The sequence below is a fragment of the Pezoporus flaviventris genome, unplaced genomic scaffold (assembly GCF_033815535.1).
Source record: "Pezoporus flaviventris isolate CSIRO_AGI_PZ_B2104156 unplaced genomic scaffold, CSIRO_AGI_Pfla_v1 ptg000001l, whole genome shotgun sequence".
NCBI classification, from domain to species: domain Eukaryota; kingdom Metazoa; phylum Chordata; class Aves; order Psittaciformes; family Psittacidae; genus Pezoporus; species Pezoporus flaviventris.
Genome location: NW_026892549.1, coordinates 42959007 through 42978106, shown reverse-complemented (window position 1 = coordinate 42978106; position 19100 = coordinate 42959007). Strand labels below are relative to the sequence as shown.

Sequence of the window (19100 nt, the reverse complement as noted above, 5' to 3'; positions counted from 1 at the left end):
CTGCTGAAACCTGTCCGGATTCTGTTAATCCTTGCTCACTTCAGTAGTTTGGGTAGTTTTAAGGAGACTTGTTGCAAAAAGATAGTATCTTCAACTTTGTTGGAAAGGCATTTTTAAATTTAACTTTTTATTGAAGAAATCTAAATAGGAGAACAAGACTAGAGGTTGTTAAACTTAGTTATGGCTACCAGAGCACTGTGAATTGCTTTGTTAATTTCTCCTGTAGCGTAAACAGTGTCGTGCAGATTTTTATTTGCATTTGTGATAGCTGTTAGGTTCTGTTATTATTTTCTTAGATAGAACTGGTTTTTAAATACTGGTGCTCCCCACTGGGCAAAGTATACTGCATCATTTCCTAATGTGTACCTCAAAAAATTGCTCTCCCTGTTTCCTACTCCTTCCCTCCCTCTCTGCAATGAAGAGGATAATTTTGTGTAGTGATCCAAGATCAGTTTACCCTGCAGCATTAACCTTCTAACAGAGAGATACTGTTTTATTTTTCCATCATGCTGTAATCCACCCCAGTCTCTGATATATTTAAAACCTATAAATTGTTAATGCTGCACTTCTTGAATTCTAATCATGGCCAGACTACATGTGGGGCTCCAGTTTGGGAAGGATCATTAACCGTTCCCCTGGGGATCCTGAGTGGTACTTTCTGGGGGCAGCATGAGCTGTATTATTTGTGTAGATTTTGCCCTTGTGCTGCTATCTGTTTGAAACTGGGACTTTATATATAGTCTGCATTGTATGGTTTTGAACTGCATTGCCTAACACAAGTGCTGTGGATTGTTATCTGGAATGCACAGAGGAATCATTGATCACTGCTTCTTTTTCCCCCTTTTTTTAAACTGGACTGCAGACTCTAGTGGGTATTTTTGCTATTTCTTTTCACCAATTTCAGATACTTCAAATGGTTGAGGTACTTTTCAGCATTACTCTTTTGTTCTAGATTATCTGATTTAACAATTAGCAATTAAATTGTAAAATGAAACATACCTTCCATTTAAGAAAAAAAACAAACCGAGCAAAGCTAAACTATTCTCTAAAGATACAGCAATATTTTCATATAGATTATAAATTTAATAATATATATTGACTGGCATATCTATTATAAAAAGGATGCTTGAGAAACTTTAATCTGCGTGTGTAATTGCAGTATATTATTCAGGGTGATGCAATAAATGGTACAGGTAAGGAATGGATTTTTTTTTTTGCTGTGTTTCAAGCTTTTAAAGTTTGGACTATATGTTCTAGAAATAGAGAAAACTGGAAATAAGGATATTTGTTTTTTTAAGCTTTTATCACATTCATTGTAACAGCACTGTATCATTTAATAATTCAGTAGTTCATTCTAGACAAGGTGGTTTTACTTTTGTAATTGTTTTAATATGGTACCCCTATGGCAATGAAATACAATATTTTATGGCAAAAGCTGGTAAAAATAATGTCATCTGTCTGGAAAATTTATTAGCAATGACATTTACAAAACCATGTATTTGGTTTAAAAAGAATGTAGCAAGAAATCTATGTAGCTGTAGTACAATAAAATTGTTAAGTAGGTGTTTGATGTTAGATAGTAGATTATTGGAGAATGTGTTCTTAGGCAAATATGAAGTGGTATGTGTTTTCTTGAATTTGTGCATTTGTGCATGTGCACATATGCAAAGAAAATCCTCTTTGATTTTCTGAAAGCTTGAATGTGTACCAAGGGAAAATGACAGTCTTTATCCTCAGGTTTAGAAAGTCTGGTTGCAGCTAAACTAAATTACTGTTACAATTCTTTAACTAAAGAATCAATAACTCCAGCTTTTCTCTCTTTCATTAGTAAATCGGCTTAATATCAAGTATGTGATGTGTACCACCAAGATTAAACAGCGAGTTTTGGTTTCTACAGACAGTACTGTAAAGGATAAAAAAACCCCATCACCAAACCAAGCTTCAGAAAAATATAAGAGATTGAACTATTTTCTCCTGAGTTGGTTAAAGAACAATGTTGGGAAATGAGCACTTATCTTTCTTCGTAGACTGCCATTTTTTGCCCTGTCCCCGTCAGAATCCAAATAAGGATGGCGGAGCACATGTGCACAGATACTTATAGGATAATTTGGGTTAAAAGGTTTCTCTGAGGTCATCTCGTCTAACCTCCTCCTCAGAGCAGGATCCACTGTGAGATTAGGCCAGATATTCTATTTTATTTTAATTAGAAAAATATGTTTGAATCTTTTTGAGTCAGGAAATTAATTTTAATCAGTACCCATGCCACATCAGGAAAATCAACATATTATGCTCTAATTGAGGCCTCGACACAGTAGCAGTTATGACCTCTGTTTCTATAACATCCAGTGCCATTCTCCAGCCCTTCAATGTTAACAGCAGAGCTCTCTGTGATCTTGAGGATATTCTAAACTGGTGACCGACAAGAGTCCTGGCATTTAGCAAATATGTAATCAGTTCCCAGTTCCTGAAAATGTTCCATCAAATTTAGGATTCACCTGTTCAGTGCTTCACTTATCTCACATTTTTCACAGTGTTGAAATGTTTTCTGAAGCGTGGTAACTTCAGTATCCTTTCCTGCTGTAAACACTCCATGCATGGTCCTTCAAACTTCAGCCTTCTTATGGGCTATGTCACTCATTTCCACAAGGAAATGTTTGGGGATTGCAACCTTTTTTCCCAGCAAATGGTGTTTCTAATGAAGCCTGCAGAGGACCTCTTCTCACAAAGGAGAGAATATTTTCCTTCCAGGGGGCTCTTTGCAATTCAGATGCAATAGTGGGGTCCTGCAGCACAGACGATGTGCAGGGTTGGGGGATGAACTGTTAAGTAGCCTGGGGATGGCAGTAAAAATGGAGTTGCCTTTTCTTCATAAGCTCTGGCATGCTACTAATTCCTTAACCTGTGTTAAATCTAATTATTATGAGGGCTGAAATCTGAAATTTTATTTCCTCCTGTTTATCTCAAAAACAAAAACAAAGCAAGAGAAAAAGCTTCCAGCAGAAAGTGTTATTTTTTTTATTTTTCTTCTGTACTGTGTATTGTCCTGAAGAATTGTAAACTGATTATTGTTTGTTCTCCAGATGGATCCTGTGCAAAAAGCAGTCATAAACCATACATTTGGTGTGTCCATTCCCCCCAAGAAGAAACAAGTAATTTCCTGTAATGTTTGCCAGCTTCGCTTTAACTCGGATGTGAGTATTGGCTATTTTCATTCCCTTATTTTATTTTTTTTTTTGGTGCATTAGGTATAATTAATCTAAACCTTTTTCCCAAACAAATCGTTCCAGTTCTGCCTACATTCCACTTAGCCTGCTGGCTGATATTTTGTCCACTCAGAGGTGGAAGTTCATAGATGTACATTGCTCTCTAATTTTCTTGAATGGGTCTGGCACAATATCTAATGCCATGTCCATTGACGATATCCTTTTAGACAGTCCAGTAGCCTTCAAAAGCTACTGGAAACAGAAATGTAGAAATGTGGGTTTTGATTGTGGTGGGATTTTTTATTTGTAGGTTTTGTTTGCTGTTTGGGTTTTTGGGGTGTTTTATGTTTTTTGTTGATTTTTTTGTTTGGGCTATTTTTTTTTTTGTTGGTGGTTTTTATTGTAGTTTTGTTTGTTTTCTTCTTAAAGAAGGGACAGCGGGCAGAAAAGCTTCCCTGTAAATTCTCCGTGTCATACCCACTGTTCTTTCAGAAGAAATATCTTTTTCCTGTTGCTCTTATGTCCTTGCTGATGGTGTCTTCCAATTTCTTAACAAAGTCATTCTTCTAGTAACTTTCATTTGTAATAAATACAAACACTGACTTATAGCTGTCCTTCTGAGTATTACAAAGTTCAAGGAAATTGTTTTCTTTGGTGTAATTAAAAAAATGCTTTTCAAAAGAGTGCACTGACTGATATTTACAATATGTATCAAATTACTGTTTTTTTCTGAGTAGCTTGAAAATTAAAAAATTCAAGAAAACTATGTCTAAGAAAATTATGACCTTCAATACTTTATATATTTGTTGTTTGTTCTTGGAGACTACTTACTAATGTCATTAGGATAATACCCCACCCCCCAAAAAAAAATCTCATATTTTTTGTTATTTGTCAGAACACATCTGACAAGTTATATGTTAATATCATATATTCTGCTGTTATAATTTCAGTCTAAGAACTAGTTTGCAGACACCTCTTCAAAGCCTTTGAGTATTTGGTGCTCCTAAAGATTCACAGTAAAGCATCCATACCTATTATTCTGATTTTCTCTGCCTCTACCATTCCACTTTGAAGTATCTTGTAAAGTGGTTTTTGGAGTTTGGCTTTCCTGTCAAGGCTGGTAAGGATCTTGAAGTGGTGCTATCTTACCTTCAAATTGATTTCCAAATCTGTCATCTTTTGACAAGCTTATTAAACCTTCTTTGAAGTGACATTATCTACTTCGTTAACCATTTCAAAAGTCATTATTTAAAATTTAGTTAACTTGGCTTTCCTCTTTAAGGTTAAGATTTAGGGTAAAAAATATATATATGTATCTTTCTGTTTAGATACTTAGCCCAGATACCTGCTTTTACTGATTAAAACAAGGAACCAATGAATTTTTTTTAAATTTCCCTTGGCTCCCTGGATCTGAATCTTGCTTCTGAGCTGGACTTTGTCACCAGGGAGGCAGCTCAGCCTGTTCCTGCTCTTCCCTCTCCTTCCTGAGGCCAGAGTCCCTCTGATGATAGTTCCTGCCCATAGAGGAGTTACTCACTTTGTCTTCACTGACATTCAGGTAGATAAACAGCACTTCAAGCAGATGGATTGAATCACAACTTAGCGACATAAAAAAAGAAAAAGAGCTGAAATATTATGTGGTTTTCTACATCTGCCAAACAAGCAATTTTTCTTATGTAGACTTACAAAGTAGAATAAAAAGTGTATAGTGTATTCTGCTTTCAATAGGGGCACCACAAATCACGGGAGATCACAGCCTTGTTTTCTCTTCTGGAATGGGTGTATTCATATGGCATTGTGCTCTTTATAAGTGTGATCAATACAATCAGTTATAGTTACTAGAAATATCATCATCCTTTTGTAATGGGGGATTGTAAGGAAGAATGAAGCATCATGATTGTTCCCTTGCTAGTGAGAAAATACAGTTTCTTACTTTCTACAGCAGTTTGCTTTACAAGGACATTCACAAACAATCCAGACATTTAATTTCAGAATGTACTGAGTAGTATTATTAATAGCAAAAAATCATAGGATACTTAAATATAAATTTAAGTTTCACAAATATAACCACAACATACAGGAATATTTGGAAAGTGAGTTTGCATAGTATAGGACTTCTGTTTTAAAAGCTGTCTAGCCTTTCCTCAGATTATTCAGCTTCCTCTGGGAATCTTTACATAAAATTTCAAATCTTCCCTCCAAAGTTCAGTCTTTTGACCTAAGAGTCATTTACCTGAGTGTGTGTTGCCTTTCATTTTTTGCCCTGTGGTCTTATTTTATTGAGGTATTACTCCCACTATCCCCACCTCTCCTTAACCTGTGTTACAGTTTCACTGAGGTACTGCTAATGGCCTTTCAGCTGATCTCTGCAGACTCTTATAGTTCTTTCTGAGCTTGTTAAAAGATCATTCACAGAAATAAAAATCTGGACTCTTTGCTTTTATTTTTCATTTTTGTCCCTTTATAATGCAAAATTATGTTTAGGGCATGGAATGGTCTTTACAATCCATCCTGAGTTTGCTGATTGGGAAAAAGGGAATCAGGTATTTGTGAGCCTCGTAACTGCTGAATCTTCCAGTGACTCAGTTCCACCATGTAATATCCTATGAACGTATGGAGAGCCTTTCAAGTGGCATCAAACTGTGATAACCTGCATTAAAACCTTGAGCTGAGTATGTGACAGAATGAGATTTGTAGTACACCCGCTTCACATTTGCAGTTTCTCCTGTCTGTACAGGGCTGACATGCTCTTTGTTGTTGATGGGCATTTCATTCCTTTGAACTTCCTTTGACCTAAATTAGGAAAGAAAAATACAGAGGTAATCTATTTAATAGTTTTCTTACTTTTGTTCTCCTAAATGAATTCAGTTGCATGGTGTTTGAAGATTCTTTCCTGATTCTAGTAGTGCTTTATCTCTTGCATGAGTAACATACGGGCCAGTGGATACTCATCTGTGAGAAGAAAATTGGTTTGCTTGCCTTCAATCTTTTCGTCACTCCTTGGACACTCACTGGTCTGGATCAATAGACCAAAACAATTCAGACTAGTCAATTTACAGTTGTCAAACCTCCCACTAAATTACAGTAAATTGCAAAGGTTTCAGTTTTCTTCTGCTAGTGTGCCTGCAGGTTTAGCTTTGGTGAGTGTGTTCTGGCATCAGATTTAGAGGCAGGCGTCTGCATCTATCTGCAGGAAAAGAAAATCTGATATCAGGGATGTAAGGAAATTTTAAAATAGGTTGTTTTCTATGTGGGAGTAAATGTATCTAATGTTGAAGCGATGCCTTCTATATTTTGAAAAACTTTCTAGGATTATACTTTTTTTATCTTTTCCTTACCATATTATAATTTGAGCAGTGTTTCCTAACTGAATTCCTCAGGATCTTCCAGTTTCCTGAACTTTGAAAACACTTTAAAGTACAACATGAAGAAAACATCTGTGTACAGACTCTAAATTTGATCTAGTTATAGCCTGAGATGTTTACCTTCTTCCAAAAAAGAAATTATGTGTTTTGACTCATATTAGTAGACATTCACCATCATACTTTATCTGTCCTTTTCTAGAATTCATTAGCTGCAGTTTGATCAATTTGGAAGTGGTTTTTCTGATAACAAATTCTGTCACAACCAGTTTGAGCACCCCCTCCAAGATCTTTCAACTTCAGGAGAAACTGTAGTGCAGAAGAGAAGATCCAAAGTCCCAGGAAACAGAAAAATTCAATGCCATCTCTGTGGAGTAAAACCAAACTAAAGTTGTTTCAATAGCCTGAACTTTGAGGTCATTGAATTGGAATTTTATTTGTAACAGTAGTATTGACCTGACAACAGTGATAACTGAGATCGCTTTGACAATGGACAGAGGACCTGCAGATCAGACAGGACACCTGAGGGTATCCCAAATTATGCTGCATTCCTGTTTCTAGAACTGAATCCTTGCTCATTCAGTTTTCCTTCTAGTCTCTCCTCTCCTCTCCTCTTTGCTCGTTTTTGTTGTCTTTAGCATGGGCTCGGGAGAAGCAGGATTTAGTGAAGAGAAGAAACATTAAAAGAAATAGAAAATAATTAATTGACTTCAAGGTTATGATACCAGAAAACTGGAAAATCAGTAGAGCTCTTAACAATTCAAAGGAAATGAGGAGGAAATAAAGAAAAGGGCTTTTTCCTGAGCTAATTTTTAAGGATGATAGATACCAGAGTCAACTGCTGTTGAATTAAGTTAGAAATCTCAATTTAGAAAGGAAAACTTATGTGGATTGGTAGTTGATGAGATTGCTTAGTCAGAATAGTCAATGAGATACTTATTCCAGACTGCGTAAACTTTATTCTATTTTGCAGAGGAATAGAATTCAAGACTAAAAAAAAAAAAAAAAAAAGGCAACACTATACATTAACAGTTACAGTTGTTTCCACCTTTGCATCAAGGTATCTATTAATGCCATCTTATTTATGTAATGATGAAACAGTATGTGTTCCAGTGTAGCAATCACTAGCATAGAATCATGGAATAGTTAGGGTTGGAAAGGACCTTAAGATCATCTAGTTCCAACTCCCCTGCCGTGGGCAGGGACACCTCACACTAAACCATGTCACCCAGGGCTCTGTCCAACCTGGCCTTGAACACTGCCAGGGATGGAGCATTCACAACCTCCCTGGGCAACCCATTCCAGTGCCTCACCACCCTAACAGGAAAAAATTTCCTCCTTATATCCAATCTAAACTTCCCCTGTTTAAGTTTCAACCCATTACCCCTTGTCCTATCACTACAGTCCCTAATGAAGTGTCTCTCCCCAGCATCCTTAGAGGCCCCCTTCAGATACTGGAAGGCTGCTATGAGGTCTCCACGCAGCCTTCTCTTCTCCAGGCTGAACAGCCCCAACTTTCTCAGATCGTCTTCATACAGGAGGTGCTCCAGTCCCCTGATCATCCTCGTGGCCCTTCTCTGGACTTGTTCCAACAGTTCCATGTCCTTTTTATGTTGAGGACACCAGAACTGCACACAATACTCCAAGTGAGGTCTCACAAGAGCAGAGTAGAGCGGCAGGATCACCTCCTTCGACCTGCTGGTCACGCTCCTTTTGAGGCAGCATGCCAGTGAAGGTCAAACTATGTTCTTGTGTTACAATCCAGCTCAGGAAAAAATAAGAACTATCTCAGTTATATATACTACCACCAAAGACCGGGTAGCAGAAGAGGAAAAATCCTCTTCATGGAACAGATTGCGATAATGAGTCACATTTTATGATTGCTTAAAGGCCACCAGAACAAGGGACATAACTGTATTCCACCAAGAGGAAACAAGACACGCTGAGAAAGATGTACCTTAGCCTTTGAAAAAAATATTTTTTTTTTCCTTTCAAAAATTCCGGGATTCCTTCCAAACTCGAACTGTATCTGTGTGGACTATAGATAAGCTTTGCTAAATAAGTTTTTGTATTAATAACATAGGTCTGGCTTGTTGATACTAATTAGATATATTACATTCTACCAGAAACAAAAAGCAGGTTGAGTGAATTTCCTTGAGTCCTTATGATACCCATAGGAGGGTCCAGCAGCAACAAGGCAAGGGGAAAATGTCTGTTTTCTATCCCACATAGATTGCTTCTCTGCCTGCTTCTGGCTCATTCTTTCTTATTTCTTCTGGCCACCAGCTGAAACTGCAGCATCTCCTGCAGCTGCTTTGTGGCAACAAGTCCCTTCAGCAGCTGTGGAGCTTTGGCTACACTGTCCCTGAGATGTCTGTCATATTCTGTTATGGCATCTGACACTGAAGCTCACAGCCATTAGAGAAAAGCGAGTTGCAATTGTAAGGATACCTACTGAGCTTCTGGAGAATTATTTCTTTCTCCATATTTATGAATCACCACCTTATGTTCAAGTAGCTTCTCTCTGCTCCTCTCCCTTCATATTTGTATTGGTAGTCCACAGTTTTTTTGGGGAGCTGGGGCACTGTACAACATCAGTACTAATCGAGTCCCTTTCCTCAGCAGTCACACTTCTGTAATCCAAACTCACCAATACATTATGCTAGCAGTCCATCCAGCAGTCCACATGAGTTTTCATTCCTTTTTCTTTTTGCCTGTTTGTTTGGTGGCATCTTGGTTTTATTTTGAAAACAGAGATCATCATCTGTTGAATACGTACAGAATATATGTCTGTCTCCGTCTGCACACTTTGTTTCTTGTAGAAAGGTCTTTGGCTATGATATAACCTGGTACGTACCATCCTGTTGATAGGATATCATCTGGCTGAAATAAATTTGTGTTTTCTCAGTGCCCTGTAAGTAACTACTCTAAGTCGTTAGTGCTTTTCGGTGTCACCAGCAAAGACTTAGAAATCAAGAAAAAACACAAATCAAATAAAGCAGATGTAACAGTTGGGCATGAAGAGATGCTGAAGGTCATCTTATTGTTGAATGCATTTATAGCTAATAAAAATGATGTGATGATAGTGATCATCTTTTTAAAAAGCTAGAAGGCAAATTTTTGAAGTTTAGGCAAGTATTACCAAACATTAACTTTGCAAATTTGAATGAATCATTCATGCTGTCAAAAAGATAACACAAAATAATATATAGGATCAAATAAAAATCTACAGAACTGTCATTGTCTTTTGTAAAATGTTTTACATTTTCCCTATAAATAAGACTATTTATATGGATTCTTTGGGTATTGAGGTTAGCAGAGCAGATAGGAGGTAATTAAAAGCATAAATCTCAGGAACTTGTGAAGGTAATATTCTGTTTTGTAGACAGAACTGACAAAATGATGAAAGTTGTTAGCTCGAACATGACAGAAATATTGCACGATTATAGGGTACAGGGTTATAACGTGCTGAAAGCTCTGTTCAAATAACAGCGATTTAACAGAGCTTTTAACTAAATTTGGTTAGATATTTAAAATATGAGTTGACTTCTTATGACGTGGCTGATCTTCATAGTGTTTTGATTTTTTATAGTCCCTTTCAGTAGTAATCTACCTTACTAATTGGAGCAATTAGGTTTTAGAAATCCATTGAGAACAGAATTGAAAAAATAAAGCATAGCATTGGTATAACACATGTATGAACAATCATGCAGTTTCTTCTATTACATCTATAATATCATATGAGATAAAACTAGATTTTTCAACACCGCTTCCAAATATATCATCTCGTGTAACTTTTATTAAAGTTATGATTCTAAATTCTTAATTTATATACTACTCAAGTATGCATGGTCTTACAATATGGTTCTAACAGGTAGACTATGTGATCAAACCTTTGGTAGACCTCCTACTATTTTAAGAAAGGGAGTTTATAGTTTAGGACCCACTGTGAATTTAAATGACAATACATTATGGGTATAAATACCTTTGTGCTCCTGCAGTCTTGCATGGTTAGATGCCTTTTCTATCAGGAAATCTGATGTTGTAGCCATGGCAGAAGCTTTTGTGGTATTTTTGCCAGAATCTCTTTCATTGGAGATAATGATTGTATTGACACCAAGTGAATACAGTGTTTGAGATAAAATTGCTCCTGAGAAGACTTCCCATCTAGGGTGGAATTCCTGCTTTAAAAAGAGGAAGTAGCAAGCAAGAAGAAATAGGAACTACAAGCCACCATGTTCAGTTCCATTTAGTTACGGCACTCACCCAGTATTGCAGAGCTTAAGGCATGAACTCAGACTTTCCATGTGGATACTTCAGCAGCTCACTTTATTTTTCAATTTCACCTTCCTAATGTCATGCTGCTCTACATATATTTAATTTTATATGTTAATTGTCAGACTGCATATTATGGTAGCAGATTCAAACATTAAGCTTAAGTGTTGGCAGTCCAATTGTCTTATTTTCATGAAGGGCTACATCAGCTAGTCCTGAAGAAACCTGAAAAAAATCTTGATGTCAGACATATATACACTGAACCACTAGACTCAGTCAAACACTGCATAAGGTTGTCATTGAAGGGATCTGGTAGGTTAATATTTCACCTCTTTATGTAGTAATGAATTCGGTTAATTAGTCATTCACACACTAAATAGATTCTAAAACTCAGTCACTTATGAACTGTCAAAATGAACAGTGATGATTTCAAATATACTGTCAGTCATTGCTTCTGACAGGGATAATTTTCTGTAATCTTTTGTACTGCAGTCTTCCCTGAATTACAAAGTTTTCTTAAAGGTAACACTATTGTCAATCAATCTGTGTGATCTGTATGTTTCCTGGTTACCTAGTTTTTTATAGATATGCATATCTATACATATACACATGTTTAAGTTTAGGCAATGTAAAACTACTTAAGGTTATTTTAAGCACTGTAATATGCTAATGGTACATTTATTTTAGAAAACATGTTTACATGTAGGTGATGATTTGCATTGTTCATGTTTTATTCAATGCAATCTAGCATATAAGGTTAATGTATTCTATGTAGTCTCACAGTTTAACATCCTGATGCTCAGATTTAAGCATAATATTATTTTTGCATTCTGGTATGTAATGTCACATTTATTTCAGCTTAAAGCTTTTCCTCTTCCTTAAATCTTCCTAGCCAGTACTTTATGACTTTTTATACTTTCTAATAAGTAGGGGCATTCCTTTTTAAAATGTTGCAATGTGTATAGATAAAGCTAGTACACCACAGTCACTTAGAACCAAGTGGAAATTATATGTATATTTTTTTTTAGGTAGGAAGTTCTTTCTTTGAAATATTTTCTTACTCCACTTTTTCAAAAAGTGTCCTCCTTAACTTAGTAGGCATTTCATTTTAAAATTATAATAATAAAAGTTAATTTAATTTTGGTTATATAAGGAATAAATTTAACTCAGTGTTTTGAAATAAAAAGTTAAATATTGCAATAATATTGAATTTTGGCACAGGTAAATAACTTTATTGTAGAATTGATTCATCCATACAGTAACTGCAGCCCTATACAATGGAATAAATTATTATGCAATTTAAAAGCATCACGGTACATGAATATAGTGAGATTCATTAAGTTTACTTGTCTTTACTTTGGCTTCTCCTAACATTTTTATTTTCTCAGATATTGTTTTGATGGTACAGAATTTGCATGAATTAGTTTTACATAATTTAGTTAATTTTAATGATGACCAAAATTACATTCAGTACCCATTTAAAATATTGCATCCCTAAGATATTTACTCTTAATTTAATTTTACATTTTGTTGAGGTTTTTGTCATAACTGGTAAATTAACTTTCTTTTGTACATGTGGCTTTTAAACCTTGTATGTACAGAACTTCTTTTGCATTATCTAAGCAAATGAAATGAAAATTTTAAGCTTCCTCCCTTAACTAAAAAGGAAAACTTTTTGTCATAGCTTATTTCAAAGATGTGTCTATTATTCCAATGATGTATGTTTCAAGGCTTGTAACCTGTCCTGTATTACTATGTTTGTGTTGGAAACAAATTTTAAATGGGACTTGGAGTCTTTAATGTGGTACTTGTGCAAATATTTTTTGTAAAACTGGGGTTAGTAATGATCAGGATTTTAATAATCAGAATAACTGATACCATAATAATCAGAACTTGCATTCCGATTTCAGATTCACACAGGAGTGCTTTTTTTCTTTTGCTTAGTATGACTCCAGAAAATTCTTAATGGCTTTTGCAACACAATTACACAGAACACGGGTCTGTGTTGATATTGCATTTCAGTTACTGAAAGGCAACTTTTACCCCACAGTGGGTAATAAGCAAACTCTGAACTTCTGGTGTATCTGAAGGGGTTAGAAAATAGTGTTTCTATGACTAAGAAACATTGCTTCAGTACCTCAAGGAATGTTCCTTCACGTTTGAAAAGACTGTTTCTACTTGGACAACAAGTATGAGTTGAAAGAGCCTAAAAACCAAAGGTTTAACAAAATCTTGTCACTGCGTGTTGAAATTAAACAAATTCAGTGTAGAAATGAATGGTATGTAGTTAACTGACAAAGTGAAACACTTCAACAATTTACTGAAGGTAGATTTTCTATCCCTGTCTACTTTAAAATCAAAGCTGGAGATTTTTGTTTCCCCCAAAGGAATATGGAAGTTCAAATAGTCTTGGAAAAGGCTGATGTTTTCAGAAGCCCTACTTAGATGATGATAGCAATACCTTTGGTCTTATAATGTACAACTATTAATTTGATAATAAAAAGATTATAATAATTACAAAACTTAAATCAAAAGTGAGTCCGTTCACTGTGTTTCCATGAGGATTTGCTTGCATTTGTGGAAATCTTAATTTTAATTCTGCCTGGGCTTGTTTGTTCTCAACAGGTCTCATGTACACTATATGAGAGGATTGAATGAAGGGAATCAAAGACTGTAGTAGGTTATTACTGATATTGCAGGCATTATTATTGCAAATATCAGCAGAAAGGCTTATTATCAAGGAATTGACTTACTAAGTCTTTCTCTTGAGTGCACTTATGTCTCTACCGTCATAGCTTTGGCCTCAGGCAGCATATGATCCTATCAACAGCACACATATGCGCAGAGCATAGCGTTCAAATATTTAAAGGGACCTCATCAACTTAAGAATGCTTGAGTGGAAAATCCTATACCTGCTATTATTTAGAATTAAAAATATTGGAATGGAAAGTGTGTATACATACCTCAAATTTTTGCTCCACTTTTTGTACACTGTACCATGTGAATAGTTTGTTTAATTTTGTTAATGCAAAAACTTCGGTGCAGCATGTAGCAACAGTAAAGCTTAAAAGAAACAGGCAAAGCCCAGCAAGGGTGGAGAGATACAGGGAGACTCTTGTGTCTGCATAAGGCCCATCGACATAACAGGGTGCAAACAGATCTGTGCTCCTCTACCCACATTCAGAACTGAAGAGGTCCAGCCCAGAAGTTGACAAGTGTCCCTTTAAAGTAGTGCACATAGTACTAGTGGTATAGATGTTTAGTTGTTTCTTTATAATCCTTAAATTGTGTTTATACACGTTAGTATTTCAATGGTTTTAAAATCAAGAAATAGTTCAATAGCAGTTGATGAGTTGACTTTTTGCTGGTTTTATAATAATGGTGTTTTGTTTTTTTTTAAATTCAGTTTAAAAAGAATTCAAGGTCAAACTTACCTAGCAGCCTTTCTTACTGAAGGCTTGCTTACTGAAATCTCCTGTAAAAGGATACAGTCACAATATATCAAATACACTGTCCTTGCAAGGTGGAAAGTACTGGTTCTCAGGATGTACAACCACTTAATAAGCTTTAGTGTATAAGAACTTCAGCCCTCTGTTTTAGCAGCAGCTCTCCATCAGTTTTAATAGTTAATATAATTTTTGTAAGGACTCCAACGCACTGTCTGTTCTTTTTTTCTGGTCCAGCTGTTTCTATTCTTCACTTTACACCCTACCATTTGATAAAGCTCTTATTACATGCTGTCCAAGGTGACTGTATTGTAATGCCTATTTCTGCTGATCTTAAAATAATTATCCTCATTATGGCAGCACTCTTCACAGAATTCAAACATCTTTGATGTTATAGTTGCTTTTTATCAAAAGCATGTGGACTTCTTTCATGGCTCGCTTCATTTAACACAGTGAACTAAATAAAGTAGTCCTAATCAGTTGAAGAGAGAGAATGTAGTTTTGCATGAACATAGAAAAGTTTACCTGCACTGATGGTTTTATGTGCCAGGTGCCGAGGTGTGGTCATCTGGTTACATGAAGCATGCTTTCTCTGAGTGTTTTACTTTGAAATAAGCTACAATATTAACTTTTTTAGTTAATATATAACCTTCAATAGAGGCACCTAATAGTATGTCTCAAATAATTTTCTCAAATTATATTTGGAAATACTAATAACACAAAGCTATTACTGAGTAATATAATGCTATGAAAATAGACTATTTTGTATAAAGCTATGTTTCTTAACCATTTTTGTTAAATTAATTTCTTAGTAAGCCAGGAAACATTCAAATTCGTTAGCTGAAATTTCCAAGCATGTATTTGTGTTAAGCATGTAGTTCCTTATTTTTATACCTAACCACATTATGACTTCACTGACCTTCTTAATAGTGAAGTCATAATGTCATTAGTGCCTGTTTCAATTGCTGTTACTGTAACAATGAAAATACTTTGTACTTTTGTACTAGATCAAACAGAAGGAAAAATGGATTATTTAATCATGTTACAGCATGGTACATCTTTCTAACTAAAAGCAATAAAGACTAGGGAAAGGTACATGAAAACTGAGTAGCATCTTTCTCAATTGGACGTTTGCATTTATATAGTGCTTTAAATCTTTAAGCATGATGGAAGCAAAGAATTACCTTACAAGTGACAGAGCTTTACCTAATCTCAAAGCCTCTTTTTCCGAGTTACTGAAAATATGTACTATTCATTAAAATCCTGTCATTCGAATTTGTAAGAACTTACATCTAGGCAAACAGTATAAAGCTACTAAAATATTCGAGGTGGATTATGATGGTGCCTGCTATTGAAAGTGTCACATTTCTGCCTTGTCATCCATTGTGTTATACCGAAGTTCAGGAAAAAGTGAGCCTGATTTGTTCTCCTTTGTAGAGCCAGGCCGAGGCCCACTACAAAGGAAGTAAACATGCCAAGAAGGTCAAAGCACTAGAGGCAACGAAAAATAAACCCAAAGTTGGTTCTCCCAAGGACAGCGCAAAGGCTAACACAAGCTGCTCCACCACGCAAGTCACAGCCAACATCTCTGACAAATCAGGTCAATGGAAACTTTTTATTCTATACATTCTTTATTTTCTCCTTTTCTGGTGTTTACACAAGAGAATCTGGTTGCATGCTAGTGATCCATGACTTGTGCTTTCTAAACTGTTTATTGTGCTTTCTTGTACAGAATTGATTGGGTTTGATATTATCAAAGTGCTCTTTCACATCTGTGAAGCACCTGGTGTCCCTGAATGCTAAAGCCGTTATTTATTTTTTTTTTAACTTGTAAAATTTACTCTTATAAAGTATGGATGTTGTTTCTATGACAATATTAATGGATGGATGTGGGTGGAGGGGCAAGTCTGAGGTGTATGTGTTTAGCTGAAGTACAAGAAACTTTTGTAAGAAATTGTTCCTTTCTGAGTAGGATAATATTGCTCAAACTGGAAAATACACCTACAGAAATGTAGTGAAGCCTCATGGCATGGATATTTCCTGACTTCCACAGCTCATTAGTGCTTCAACATCACTTCTTTTTCCTTATTCTTCCTCCATGTTAGTAATCTGAGGAATATCAGTAACACTAATTGCAGTGGAAGGGCTTGAGTCTCTTCCTGCTCCGTTAGTGTTGTATTACTGAATGAAACGGGAGAATTGCCTGAACTTGCTGACACTGTGAAATCCTGCTCATGTTATCTAGGAGAATGCATACTACTGACAGTGGGTTAACCAACTATAGGTCTAATGGACTGCTTCTGATAAATTCATTTCTGCCTTGGTAGCCATTTATTTTCCTCTTCACCAGAGCTGAGCTTGACTCAGATGCCATAAAGTGAATGACACAGTTTCTGACACACCACAAAGAATGACTATTTGTCACCCTGCTCACTTCACAGCAGCACTAAAACTGTCTGGAACCTTAGCAGTGACAATAGGTCCCAAATTTTGGGTCGATTCACCTAGCAAATCACATTTTAGGTTTGAGACAGGTAACTTGAACCCAAGTAGAGCGTTCAGGTAAACAAGCCATGTTATATGTTACTCTGTGGAGGCGAGGCTTCTTGGAACTTGTTACAATTCTAGAGGAGATTGCAGATGGGATGTCTGGGAGGACCCAGAGTGGAAAATTATCCATAAATGTAGGGGAATGCTGGTCACAGAGGTGGGAGGGGCTTAGAGATTGGGGTTTTTACCAGGGTGTGGACTTGAAACAAAACTATCATTTTGTTCAGCCCCTTCCAGAGGCTATTGTTCATCTATTCTTTAACATATGTTTAGTTCTTTAACACAATGCTTACTGCAGCTGCAGCAATCACTATGTTGCTTCTGGGAATCAGTGGAGGGTTTGGGATTTGTTTGTTTTTTTTTTTGCCTTGGAGCAAATTAACTGATACTATTTTTTCCTGAATATTTTAACACAGCTTCCATTCTCTGTGAAATAGGTTATTACTGTATGGTGACTGTATAGGTATATTTTATTTTTTCTTAAAAGATTTCTAATACTAAGAGTTTCAGTTCATGTGTGTACTCTTGGCCATTTTTTTTAATCCTGATTTCCAGAGGAAATGAGACTTATGTCTTATAATCTGTCCTTATCTCTGTTACTCCCTGGGCCTTTCTTCACAACTTTGACTATATTGCCTAGAGACAAAAAAAAAAAAAAAAAAAAAAATCGAAATGCAGAGGTTTTAATGAAGTTTCTGTAAGTTTGATGAAAGTTGGCACCTGGGTAGAAGAGATGCCTTAAGTTATGGTCCATCCTGAAAGATCTTGTGGTGTGAGCTCTGTTTTGCTTAGCTAGCTGACTAGCCAGGCACTATGTTTCATTTCAGGATGGGGATTTGAGAGTGTTTATGTGTAGTGTAGGTCTGAAAACTTTCTATAAGAAGAACATAAGGTAAGGGCTAAATGGAATCAAGGAAGGGAATTAAATTTCAGTACTTGCAGAGCTGTTGTTTAGCCATTGTACTTTGGTAAATTGCTAAGCTCTTGAGAAACGTTCATCGAGAAATAAGTCATTCCTGATGTCTTGGGTGTGGAAGAGGAGAATGAGAAGCTAAACAGAGAAGACAGTTTTCAGTTCCTGTGTTCCTTTATTTACTATATTTTCACTGGTATTAGTGAAGAACGGGAAGGGAGTATTATAGTGAACTCATAAAATGAATTTACTATTCTCATACGAAAGTCTGCTATTAAAAGGAGACAACAGGCATGAATAGCAGCCTTTTTGATGTGCTGTCGTTTGAGTGACATAATGATAAATGATCTGGAGCTCTCCAGACTGAACAGTTTCTGTATCTTAAACTAAAATGCCAAGTTAAGTTTGCTACAGAGCCATGTCTTCTGTAGGTCACACACAGCTCCCAAAACACCTGTTTCTCAGAAGTCACTATTGTAGTAGTAACAGGAAAAATAATTTCACTGTTAGCTCACCTCGTGTGATGAATCTATCAAACGCAAAACCCAAATTCATCCAGTCCTTATTTTTCAAAACTTATGATGCAGTGATCTCTCTGCAGCTGTTCCTTTCAACTGGAGAAGTTGGCTGCTGGTAGAGCTACAAATGCTAAATTAATCTTTAAGGTCTTTTGGGAATTTTCCTGAAGAATGTGGGCTCCTGCAGATAGAATTGGCCACAGCCGAATGGAAAGGGGTGACTCTGGGACTCGGTCTTAGCATGAAGAGGCCCAAATTGTGAGAGAATGGTCTTCCCTGTTGATGTTAATAATATATTATGACTCAGAAATTGCTTCTGTAAATTGATCATCAGCAAACATGTAATGATAAAGCCATGGTACTGTACTGCGGCGTATGTAAAGAAAGAGGCTAAGGACACACACACACATATTCACACACACTGCTTTCACAACTAGTTCTACTTTATTCACTCAAGCATGGTAATATATAGCATACAGATACAGGTCCGAGCCATGAAGCCAAACAGCAGCTACATCATTCCCAGTGACTGCTTTCAGCCACTATAAATTCCATTCTATAAACAATCACTCCCCAGGCTGCTTCCCAGTCTGAGCTTGCACCCAAACACTCCCTGGCTTACTCAATACCCAGGTGCACTATTAGCAGTTCTTCTTCTTCAATTATCCACATAGCGGGAACAGGTGGGCTTGCAGTTCCCACACTGTACTGCTGAGTTGGCTGCAACCTCAGGTAAGTGGATATTGATGGGTTGGATTGCGCAAGTTGTGCACCCTAACATGATTGGACTACTGTGTGATCTCATTTGCTAAGCACACCACTCTTCACCATTT

The 19100-nt window shown here is 36.3% G+C and overlaps 1 protein-coding gene across 10 annotated transcripts in view; it reads left to right on the top strand.

The window, feature by feature from the left end:
* Positions 1-19100, top strand: part of ZNF385B (zinc finger protein 385B) — a 177624-nt gene that overhangs the window by 136403 nt on the left and 22121 nt on the right. For all 10 annotated transcript variants that reach the window (XM_061454642.1, XM_061454616.1, XM_061454628.1 and 7 more), the window contains 2 exons: positions 3081-3191; positions 15724-15886. In XM_061454642.1, coding sequence (XP_061310626.1) covers positions 3081-3191; positions 15724-15886 — 274 coding nt within the window. The remainder of the gene's footprint in view (positions 1-3080; positions 3192-15723; positions 15887-19100) is intronic.